General features: G+C 50.1%; 1 protein-coding gene across 1 annotated transcript in view; it reads left to right on the top strand.

Moving 5' to 3' along the window:
- Window positions 1–12306, top strand: part of IPO11 (importin 11) — a 178806-nt gene that overhangs the window by 54575 nt on the left and 111925 nt on the right. The window contains exons 14-17 of the mRNA XM_038765718.1: window positions 1112–1159; window positions 3925–4030; window positions 7015–7141; window positions 11495–11528. Of these exons, the coding sequence (XP_038621646.1) occupies window positions 1112–1159; window positions 3925–4030; window positions 7015–7141; window positions 11495–11528 (315 nt within the window). The remainder of the gene's footprint in view (window positions 1–1111; window positions 1160–3924; window positions 4031–7014; window positions 7142–11494; window positions 11529–12306) is intronic.

The following is a 12306-nucleotide window of genomic DNA, read 5'->3' as shown; positions in this document are numbered from 1 at the left end:
AGATCGGGGCCTAGGGGGATTTTTTTGAATTCATCAGTTTTATGAACGGCCTTCACACCATATGGGGATTTGTCTTTTGGCTGCGTGGGGCCCAGGCTGTGTTGCCTTTTGGTTCCAGCTTTTGGAAGCTACCGCACTGTTCTTTCCCACCCATGGGTGCCCAGTTCATGGCGGAAACAAGGACATTCGTTCTTCCCCTCCTCCCCCTCAGCTTTGTGGGCTATTCTCCCAGATTTACTCCTCACGGGACCAAGAAGCGACCTGACAGCTTCCTGTCTGAGCCGAGGAGACACAAAATGGTGCCCTTTTGACCTGTCAGCTCCGGGGTCCTTGTCCCCTCCCAGTCCAAATTGCCCCGAAAATCTTGGGCCCCATATTGTCCCCATGTTCCCAATGAAAAGTTTGCAACTCTGATGGTGCCTTTGTGGTTTTATGGATGGGCCGAGTGAAATGAGGGTGATTTGCTATGGCTCACACCCGGGGCTGAGCTGGGATACTGAAGTGGGGTGTGTTTTCTGTGTTGATGTGAGTCTCTCGAGGCATTTTTTCCTCTGGGCAGGGAAAAGACGACATTCTGGACAATAAATCCCCAAATAACTTCTTTTAAAAATTGAGTTTGTCCTCTGTCCAAACTTAGCAGGATATGAAAGAGTCACTTAAACAGTGAAAACCTCCCTGTCTAACTTTGCAGTTTGTCAGTTTAATGCTTTGTAACTTGTCCTCTGGCTCCCAGGACCATGCTTTTTCCAGTAGGCCATCCCGAAAGTTGCAGTTTCCACGCAGATTTTTCCTTAAAGTCGGTCAATTGTAAACCAGGGAAAAATGCCCCACAGTTATTCTCTTGATTTTTAAGATGGCGTGGATCATGTGTCTCTCATCATTGCTCATGCATTATGTATTTGTGGAATTTTTGTTTTTGACATTGTTCCACATTTTCCCCCTTTTATACGTTTTACCTTTCACGTGTTTATAAACGTTCAAGTCAGTCTTTGTGAGCCTGCCTGCACATTGTAATCCCTGCATTCAGAGGGTTTCAAATGAAGGAAGAGATTGCTTTTGTTAATCATACTGGTCTGTGTCTCTGCCTCTGCTGACAATGTGTTTACTTCAGGACCCACCAATGTGGACAATACCAATGCCCTGCTGATTAAAGATGCTGGTAAGTTCAATTTTTGACCCTGGAAAGAGTGATAATAATTGCTTTCACAGTTTTCATGAAATAATAATAATGGTATTTGTTAAGCGCTTACTATGTGCCAAGCACTGTTCTAAGCACTGAGGTAAGTATAGAAGAAGCAGCGTGGCTCGATGGAAAGAGCCCGGGCTTTGGAGTCAGAGGTCATGGGTTCAAATCCCAGCTCCGCCAATTGTCAGCTGTGTGACTTTGGGCAAGTCACTTCACTTCTCTGGGCCTCAGTTCCCTCATCTGTAAAATGGGGATTAAGACTGTGAGCCCCACGGGGGACAACCTGATCACCTTGTAATCCCCCCCCCACCCCGGCGCTTAGAACAGTGCTTCACACATAGCGCTTAACAAATGCCATCATTATTTATTATTATTATTACAGGGTAATCCTGTTGTCCCGAGTGGGACTCACGGTCTCAATCCCCATTTTACAGATGAGATAACCGAGGCACAGATAAGTAAAGTGACTTGCCCAAGGTCACACAGCTGACAAGCGGCGGAGACAGGATTAGAACCCATGACTTCTGACTCCCAAGCCCGTGCTCTTTCCACTAAGCCGGGCTGCACTTTCAAAGATCCCCTCAAATACCCACTCAGGATTATTTTCAATTTGGGGCGGGCAAGAAGTCTTTAACTTTGTCTCAGAAAATGTGCAGAACGAATATTATTAATAATAATCACGGAATTTGTTAAGGAAACCACAGTGGTTGAAACAAATTAGGTAGGACCCAACCTTTGCCGGACACGGAGCTTACAGTTTAAAGGTGGAGGGAGGAACAGGCATTGAATGCTCATTTTACAGATGAAGAAACAATCAATCCATCAACCAATTGTATTTATTGAGCACTTACTGTGTGCAGAGCACTGTACTAAGCGCTTGGGAAGGACAAGTTGGCAACATATAGAGACGGTCCCTACCCAACAGTGGGCTCACAGTCTAAAAACCGCGTAAGGTTACACAGCAGGCCAGTAAAGGAGCCAGAATTAGAACCTAAATTCCCTGATGCCCGGGCTCTTTCTGCTGGGTCACGAATGGACAGTACAAACATGGATTATCAGTTGGCCCCCTTAGGAAGGGGTTCTTTTAAAGACATTTTGTATTTGGCCATTCACCGATTTAAGGTGCTAAATCACTCGTCTGCTAATCTAATCTGCCACTCGTCCGCCGAGACCTTGGGCAAGTCACCTAGAGAAGCAGCGTGGCTCAGTGGAAAGAGCCCGGGCTTTGGAGTCAGAGGTCATGGGTTCAAATCCCGGCTCCGCCAAGTGTCAGCTGCGTGACCTTCACTTCTCTGGGCCTCAGTTACCTCATCTGGAAAATGGGGATTAAGACTGTGAGCCCCACGTGGGACAACCTGATCACCTTGTAACCTCCCCAGTGCTTAGAACAGTGCTATGCACATAGTAAGCGCTTAGTATATGCCATCCTTATTATTATTATTATTATTGTTACTTGACTTCTCTGGGCCTCAGATAAGGACTGAGATCTTATTATCATCTGTAATAAGGGGATTAAGACCGTGAGCCCAATGTGGGGCATGGACTGTGTCCAACCTCATTAACTTGTATCAGTCCCAGGGCTTAGTAGCAAATATTTTTTTAAAAAAATTCACTTAACTTGAGTGTGAAAGCGCCCGTGTAGTCATTCATTCATCAGTCGTATTTATTGAGCGCTTACTGTGTGCAGAGCACTGTACCAAGCGCTTGGGAAGTACAAGTTGGCAACATCTAGAGACGGTCCCTACCCAACAGTGGGCTCACAGTCTAGAAGGGGGAGACAGAGAACAAAACAAAACATTAACAAAATAAAATAATTGGAATAAATATGTACAAATAAAATAAATAAATAGAGTAATAAATACGTACAAACATATATACAGGTGCTATGGGGAGGGGAAGGAGGTAAGGTGGGGGGAGGGGGAGGAGGGGGCTCAGTCAGTCAATCAATCGTATTTATTGAGCGCTTACTGTGTGCAGAGTACTGTACTAAGCGCTTGGGAAGTCCAAGTTGGCAGCATATAGAGACAGTCCCTACCCAACAGTGGGCTCACAGTCTAAAAGGGGGAGACGGAGAACAAAACCAAACATACTAACAGTCAGAGACAGCTGCTTCTTGGAGGAAAACTAATTTCAGGTTGAGACATTTTGACAGCATCCGTGCTTGTCCGTTGAGCCCAGTGATCTCTGCCTTGGGAGCCAGCGATATGGGGAGTTTGGCGTCATTATTCGTTGCCGTTTAGGTAGAAGGACTCCAAAGCACCGAGTCAGACCTTTGAGTGGTGTCTCTTGTCTGGCTGGGAAGTTTTGCTTGAAAGACAAGCCTGGGAGGCTGACGGCACTGTGCTCAGCCTTGTCTGTCACTTGCTTACTGCCAGCCTTTCTGGACCCCGGGGACCCGAGGAGGGCCGGGGGGGTGGGGAAGCCGGGTAGGGGAGTGCGTGACCAGGGGAAGCACCGTGGGATGCTGTTTGTTGCTTGGACATCTAGACGTCACGCACCTGCGAGCCTCTGCCTGGGGCAGGCTGTGTTCTCCAGAGCTCGGCGTTTCCATGCGAATTTGTGGCCAAAGGAGTGTTATTTTCAAAGCTCACCTGAGCCGTGCCAACGCGACCCATGGCTTCCGTGGGCACCCTGCCCCGAGGAAGTCCGTCCTAGACCTGGACGGAGGCGGCGCGCTGCAGGTGACGTCAAGTGGAGTGGTCGCTGATGGGCTGTGCCTTTCACCTTTCTCCCCGTAGTGTACAATGCCGTTGGATTAGCAGCCTACGAACTCTTTGACAGCGTGGATTTTGACCAGTGGTTTAAAAACCAGCTGCTCCCAGAACTACACGTGACCCATAATAGGCGAGTACCTTTTAACTAAGTTTCCAGTATGTCGGCACACACACATGCTTGCGGTGTGAACAGTACCCAATTTTCCAGTATGTCGACACACACGTGATTGCAGTATGAACCGTACCCGCTGGAACTTCAGTTTAAACAGCAGCAGTTTGAATCGAGTAGCCCAAAGGGGCAAGGGGGCACTTATCATCATCATCATCAATCGTATTTATTGAGCGCTTACTGTGTGCAGAGCACTGTACTAAGCACTTGGGAAGTACAAGGTGGCAACATATAGAGACAGTCCCTACCCAGCAGTGGGCTCACAGTCTAAAAGGGGGAGACAGAGAACAAAACCAAACATACTAACAAAATAAAATCAATAGAACAGATATGTACAAGTAAAATAAATAAATAAATAGAGTAACAAATATGTACAAACATGTACAAACAAACCCTTAAAGAAGAAAGAATCTTAAATCCAGTTTCAGCTTAAATCCGGAAGCAGCATGGTGTATTGGATAGATCATCACGGGCTTGGGAGTCAGAAGGTCATGAATTCGAGTCCTTGCTTCGCCATTTGTCAGCTGTGTGACCTTGGGCAAGTCATTTCACTTCTCTGTGCCTCAGTTGCCACATCTGTACAGTGGGGATTGAGACTGTGAGCCCCACATAGGACAGGGACTGTGTCCAACCCGATTTACTCGTATACCCCCCCAGCACTTAGTACAGTGTGTGGCTTATAGTAAGCGCTTAACAAATGCCTTGATTATTATCATCTGCTCTGGCGCGCGTCTGCAGGGTGAGATGGGTGAGTTGGGGAATGTCCATCCCCTGACTCGTCTGCTCTTTTAGGACACGATCCGCACGTTGACACGAGTGGATTTGGTGCAGGACGACGGGGTCGTGTGCGAGGTCACTGCCACCAAAGTGGAGCCACCTCCCTAGCTGCCCACTGCACGGGCTGATGGAGGCCAGTGGCCCCATGACTTTCTGGACTGGACAACCAGCTTTGCCCATCCCAGCTCTCTGCCGGGCCCCTGAACGTGTGCGTCCACTGTAGGAAGACCTGAGATGGTGGCTCTCTGCTTCATTCACTCTGAACTCTGCCTGCTGTCAGCCCCTCCCACTTAAAACCCCTGCGGCCTCCAGTGGCACCTAGTCTGAAAGTGGCACCCGTGGAGCTGCATACCTGAGGATTCCTTGCGGGAAGGTTGTGTGTTGGGGAAGGAAGATGGATAGTGGGGACAACAGGGACAGTGCCCCACCATGTTTTGTCTCAGCCCAACCCAGGTCTCTCCGACTGCCTGTAGTCTGGCTCCCCGGGGCACCTCCCACTCCCATTTCCTGGTGGCCTGACCCCTCTGCACCCAGTAAGCGCTCAATAAATGAACGTCTGGGTCAAGGCAGCCACTGTTTTCCTAGACTGCATGTCTATGTCTACCGGGAAAGGGGCTGGCTCACTGCTGCCCCAGCCAGCTGGTCTCCGTGCAGGCCTGATTTGCCTTCTGGAAGGTTGCAACTCACTCTGTCCTCACAGTCCAGACCGGCAGAGGCTTTGCCTGGAAAATCTGAGCCTGGATCATCTTCGCTCACAAGCGTGCTGCTGGGCCTGGGGAGGGGGTAGAGCCCTCTAGATCCCTGTTTTCCCCCCTTGTCGCACGCACCCGTGGCCTGTAGAATGGGACAGGGATTGTCTTTCTCCCTGGACCATCAGTCCTAGGAACCTGAGGGTCGTCAAACTCGTCCCCCGGGGTATCTTGGTCCCCAGTTGGTGTGTGAGGACCTGCTTCTGAGTCCACCCCTCATCCTCCCGGCCTTGACCTACCTCTGGATTCTGCTCCGCCCTCCCCACCCTCTAACCAGGCAGCCTATCTGCAGGATGTGCTCCGCTACAGTCCCGCTCCGGGCTTGGGAGCAACGGAGCCAGGACACCGTCCTGTTGCCAGCTTTCAGGATCCACAGCGTGCAGTCACATCGCCCTCCCCTTCTCAGGCCTGACGATCTGGGCTTCAGCCTTCCGTCACCTCACCGAGGGACAGGGTTTGGGTGTTGAGCGCGCAGGAGTTGCAGGAGCCTGCTAGCCAGTCCGGGGTTTGGAGTTGGGGACCCAGTCGTGGACAGGGAGAGAAGAAGCGACAAGAAAAATGGAGCGGTCCGGACTCTGCCGCAGAGCCCAAGCGGGAGCCCGGGGAATGGGTGGGGTGCAGCCACGGCCTTTTCTAAAAGTGCATTGCAGGCTCGAATTCTGGTTGGGGGTGTGGAGTAAAATTCAGGTGGATACTGATCCCAAAAGAACATTAGACTGTGAGCCCACTGTTGGGTAGGGACTGTCTCTATATGTTGCCAACTTGTACTTCCCAAGCGCTTAGTACAGTGCTCTGCACACAGTAAGCGCTCAATAAATACGATTGGTGATGATGATCACCAACCATTTGTATTTTCATCGACGCTGATGGGAAGAAACCAGTCGGAATTAGACAAAAAATAATAATTGTAGTGGCGGCGTTTGTAAAATGCTCACTGTGTGTCAAGCGCTGTACTAAGTGCTGGGGAAGATACAGGGTCGTCAGGTTGGACACGGGCTGGGGAGCAGATATTGAATCCCCATTTTGCAGATGAGGAGACTGAGGGCCAGAGAAGCTAAGTGACATGCCCAAGGTTATACAGCAGGCAAGTGGCAGAACTGGGATGAGAACTTCGCTACTTCCTTTAACTTCCAGGCCCATACTATTCCCACAAAGCTACACTGCTTCCCTTGTTATATAATCCCCATGTAATTCATTCAATCTTATTTATTGAGTGCTTACTGAGTGCAGAGCACTACTAATGCTTATATATACCAAAACGAATTCCACGACACGTGGCCTGATGTCTTACTAAAATATGTAAAATGTGTGTGTCACATTTTGGATGATGGAATATTGAAGTTATTGTGCTGTAATATAGACACCTCTTGTTGTGTGTGTCCAGCCTTATCCTCACACCCCTGTGTCTCTCTCTCTCAGGTATAAGCCGTTACGCCGCCGGGTGATTTGGCTAATCGGACAGTGGATTTCTGTCAAATTCAAGTCTGACTTGAGACCGATGTTGTATGAGGCGATCTGTAACTTGCTGCAAGATCAAGACTTGGTGGTACGTGCTCAGAGCCTTAGCTCTCTTGCCCTAATGCTCATGTTTCCCAGTGCTCAGAAGAGATTGAGGTGCTTGTCTTAGAATTCTCCAGGTGGAGATGCTTGGTGTTGAGAAAGGAGTGTGGGATTGTTCGTTCTCCTCCACTTGGGGGGCTTCAGGCCCCACAGTGGGCAGATTCTTACTCAGCCCGAGGACTGGTTTGGGAAGCCATAGAGGGAAATCTGCCTCTCAGGGGCCGGTAGGTCAGGACAGAAATTGTGTTTTCGCCTCCGTGGCAAATTGTCGTTGGAAAATTCCACATCCCTGCTCATGCGTCGGTCACCGCCTCATCCCCAGACAGCATTTGAGCGCGGTTTTCAGCCACGGCCTCGCTCCCAGGGCCGATCAAGCAGAGCCCCATCGTTGGAATTTCTCCTGCGGAAGACGGTCCCCATGGTCGATGTCGGTGACCATTTTCTCTATCCTCCAAGGCTTACTGAAAACCCACCTCCCCCTTTGCTTGTCTTCTCTGCCGGTCACGTCCTCCCAAATAGCAGCAGCTTGAGACTTCTTGTGCCACTTAGTATGCATTCACAACCCCTAAAACCCTTCAGCAGTATTATTTAAGTGCTTATTCATCCTCATCCTCTTTCCATTCTCTTTTTCTTCCTCTCTGTAATTTTGTGTCTGCCTTCCCCGCTAGACCAGAAGCTCCGGGAAGGCAGGAGACTTGTCTTTTAACGACTGAACACTTGTCGAGAGGTAGTTGCTGCACTAAGTGCTTGGGAGCAGGCAACAATAGCAAGACACGTGTAGCCTGACCTCAAGTGTATAACCCAAAGTGGAGACTGGCAGAAATTATCTAGAGCCAAGTGAAAGATGGTGGAAGGATAATTAGGAGCAGGAAGCAGGATGAGCACAGCAGGAGGAAACAGCTGAGAAAATGATTACGTGTACGTAAATGTGTAGCTATTACATAAATCAAACATCCTTCTGCTGGTGAGCGCTGAGGCTGTGACTGAGGTGCAGAAGTGCCACAGGAGAGTGATGAAAGGCAGCTAGGGGGTTGGGGAGTTAATTGGGGAAGGCTTCCCGGAGGAGGTGGGATTTTAGGAGAGCTGTGGGCCGTCTGATTTACGGCAGGGGTGCAGGATCAGGCTGTTTGGCCGCCTCAGCTACCGGGCGAGGCATCTCAAGAGTGGGAGTGCAGGTTTTTTAAGAAAAATGTTGAGGCTGTTACCCACGGCGCCAGGACTAGCCACACCCAAGAATGAGGTGGAGGAACTCAGAAGGCGGCACAGGGGCTGGGTCACCACTGTCTGGAAGTATCGGCCAACTGGTAGTTGTTTTGGTACCATACCGGAGCTCGGGTCTCCGAGGCCTGTGCTGGAAGAAGCTCACAGAGGGCATTGGGAACACTGACCACATAGACGCCACATAGACGTGTCTCTTCGGGGCCCAAACCCAAGTACTGTCATTTGGACATCAAGGGAAAGCCCGTGGAGAGCTCGTCTGAACTGTGACTTGAGTGAGAGGCTTCTCGGGCAGGACAGCTGGCCACCCACCCGCCACCCTTGCCCGACGTTGGCACGTGCTTTCCCGCCCTCCCAACATTAGCTTGGGCCCTGAGCCCTCAGCAGATCAGGGCTTGGTGTCTCTAAGGGAAGGGTCCGGTGGGGACGTAGGGGCGGCTGGGACGAAGGTCACGGTGTGGTAAAAATCCATTCGCTCCCATGGGCGGGATTCATTCACTCCTTCAGTCGTATTTATTGAGCTCTCACTAGGTGCAGAGCACTTTATTAAGTGCTTGGGAAAGTACAATATAATAATAAACAGACACATTCCCTGCCCACAGTGAGCTTACAGTCTAGAGGGGGTGATGGGGCAGTCTAGGCGGAAGACTTACCTCGTGTCTTGACTGTCTTGACTTAACCTCCTTCCCTTCCCCACAGCACCTGTATATATGTATATATCGTTGTACATATTTATTACTCTATTTATTTATTTATTTATTTTACTTGTGCATATCCTATTTATTTTATTTTGTTAGTATGTTTGGTTTTGTTCTCTGTCTCCCCCTTTTAGACTGTGAGCCCACTGTTGGGTAGGGACTGTCTCTATATGTTGCCAATTTGTACTTCCCAAGCGCTTAGTACAGTGCTCTGCACATAGTAAGCGCTCAATAAATACGATTGATGATGATGATGATGATGACTGTACTCTCGCAAGCGCATAGTACAGAGCTCAGCACTCTGAGCATCCAGGAAACACCACAGATAGAGAAGCAGCATGGCTCAGTGGAAAGAGCCCGGGCTTTGGCGTCAGAGGTCATGGGTTCCAATCCCCGCTCCGCCACTTGTCAGCTGTGTGACTTTGGGCCAGTCACTTAACTTCTCTGTGCCTCAGTTACCTCATCTGTAAAATGGGGATTAAGTCTGTGAGCCCCAGGTGGGACAACTTGATTACTTTGTATCTACCCCAGCGCTTAGAACAGTGCTTTGCACATAGTAAGCGCTTAATAAAATGCCGTTATTATTATTATTGTTATTATTATGGATTGACAGGGAGCTTTACCAAGTGGATTTACAGTGCCTGGCTCACAGGAGGCAGAAGTGGGGTCCTCTGTCCCGCAAACTGGGACTTGGAAGTTGTCAGGCCAGGGTTGGTAGGGAGTCTCCTCTTTTCCGCAACAGGCTGATCCTTCGGCTGAGCTGGGGCGAGGACGGAGAGTGCTGACTTGGGGATAGAGGGGCCGAAGCTACACCCTCCAGTCAGCAAATTTGCCTCTACAAGTACCCGCTCTCTGGGTAATAATAATAATAATGATAGCATTTGTTAAGCGCTTACTATGTGTAAAGCACTGTTCTGAGCGCTGAATGCCTGATACATAGTGCTGAATAAATACCAGTGGAAAGAGCCTGGGCTTTGGAGTCAGAGGTCATGGGTTCAAATCCCAGCTCCGCCACTTGTCAGCTGTGTGACTTCGGGCAAGTCACGTCACTTCTCTGTGCCTCAGTTACCTCATCTGTAAAATGGGGGTGAGGACTGTGAGCCCCACGTGGGACAACCTGATCACCTTGTAGCCTCCCCAGCGCTTAGGACAGTGCTTTGCACATAGAAAGCGCTTAACAAATGCCACCATCATCATTATTATTATTATTGTTGTTATACCATTAAAGGGGTACTGTCACCCCTCCTGCCCCCCAGCCCCACCTGGGAGAGGCGAAGCTGAAACCAGCAGAGCTCACAGAAGGCGTGGGCCGGGCTAACTAATATTCCTGATGGGCAGCTGTTTTCGAAGAGCCGCAAGAAGGGCTTTGTGAAGAAGGAACAAAATATTTTAATCAAAAAGAATCAGCTACAAAGAAGAGACGATTATCAGTGGGAGAAGCACGACTCTCTCGGTGCCCCATTTCCATCAGAGTCTTGCTGGTTTATATTAAATTTTCCTATCTTTGTCTCACCCGGCCCTATCAGGCTAAGCAAGGCCTGAGAGACTTTTAATGCGAGAGTGATTTGTAGGCGCCAGCTTCCCTATGAAAGAGCCTGACTGCTATGGTACTATTGCAACGTCCCAGATGGCGCAGAGCGTGCGGACCCACGTTGCGCTGGAATTAACCCGCCTCCTCCGCTCCCTAGATGCGGGCAGACCCAGATTCGTTCTTGAGGGAGTCTCAGGGCGGGCCCAGGAGGCACGGAGAAAGGAAGGAGGAGACCAGGAGATGCAGGCGACACACTTGGGATGTCTAGTTGCACCTTCCCCAAGCACACTCCAAGGGCCCACCTCGGTTGTGCCCCGCTGGCGTCCGGACCCGACCACAGGAGTTGGGTCTGGTGCCAAGCGGTGAGCGGCAATGAGAAGCTAAAGCAGTGCTTATCATGGTTTTAGGAACTGGAGCGAGGATCATCATCATCATCAATCGTATTTATTGAGCGCATACTATGTGCAGAGCACTGTACTAAGCGCTTGGGAAGTACAAATTGGCAACATATAGAGACAGTCCCTACCCAACAGTGGGCTCCCAGTCTAAAAGGGGGAGACAGAGAACAAAACCAAACATACTAACAAAATAAAATAAATAGAATGGATATGTACAAGTAAAATAGAGTAATAAATATGTACAAACATATATACAGGTGCTGTGGGGAAGGGAAGGAGGTAAGAAGGGGGGATGGAGAGGGGGATGAGGGGGAGAGGAAGGAAGGGGCTCAGTCTGGGAAGGAAGGATCAAACCAGTCAGCCCCAAGTCTCCTCCATCACAGTGCTCTGCACACAGTACAGTGCTGTGCACACAGTAAGCGCTCAATAAATACGATTGATTGATTGATCACCGCCCTCCCCTTAGCTCTAACGGTTTGCATTGTGTTTTTCAGGTCCGCATTGAGACAGCGACAACTCTCAAGTTAAATATCCTTTCCGGAAATTCAGTGCAGCAGGGGGGCCGGTTTGGTTTGGACACAGTCCCAGGTGGTGATTGCTCTGAGCGGGGAGGGGGTACAGACTGAGCCGGGGTGGGGGCAGCCGGTCCTGGCACCATCTTGCCCCGAGGAGAGCCTTTCAGCTCTACCCTGACAGGGAGCGGGATGGTGGGGGACGGAGGGGAAACGATAGGGAGGGAGGAGGTGGAAAGAGGGCAAGGCCCCGCAGCTTTTCTACCTTGCCCTATGTTATGCTGCCCATCTTCAAGCACGTTCTTTGCGTATGGTCTTGCATATAGCTTTAATTCTATTTGTTCTGACGATTTTGACACCTGCCTACATGTTTTTTCCTGTTGTCTGTCTCCCCCTTCTATGGGTAGAGGCCGTCTCTATATGTTGCCAACTTGTACTTCCCAAGCGCTTAGTACAGTGCTCTGCACACAGTAAGCGCTCAATAAATACGATTAAATGAATGAATGAATGAATCTGAGCCACCTGTGGCATGACCTCTCTCTTCCCCCACACCCCCGCAGGCTCCCTCTCCCCTTCCTGCCCTCCGCCACCCCCATGGAGCCGGGCGTCTTACAGATGGTGTCGTTCGTACGTGGGAGCGGCTAAGGAGAGGGGAATGAGGACACTGGGGCTGGGGTCCCGCAGCCATGCCAGCTGCTGCATTCCCTGCCTTCAGGGAATGCCTTCAGGGAAGCAGCGTGGCTCAGTGGAAAGAGCCCGGGCTTTGGAGTCAGAGGTCAGGGGTTCAAATCCCG

This window comes from Tachyglossus aculeatus, chromosome 23, assembly GCF_015852505.1.
Source record: "Tachyglossus aculeatus isolate mTacAcu1 chromosome 23, mTacAcu1.pri, whole genome shotgun sequence".
Taxonomy (NCBI): domain Eukaryota; kingdom Metazoa; phylum Chordata; class Mammalia; order Monotremata; family Tachyglossidae; genus Tachyglossus; species Tachyglossus aculeatus.
This window is presented reverse-complemented; position numbering and strand designations above follow the sequence as displayed.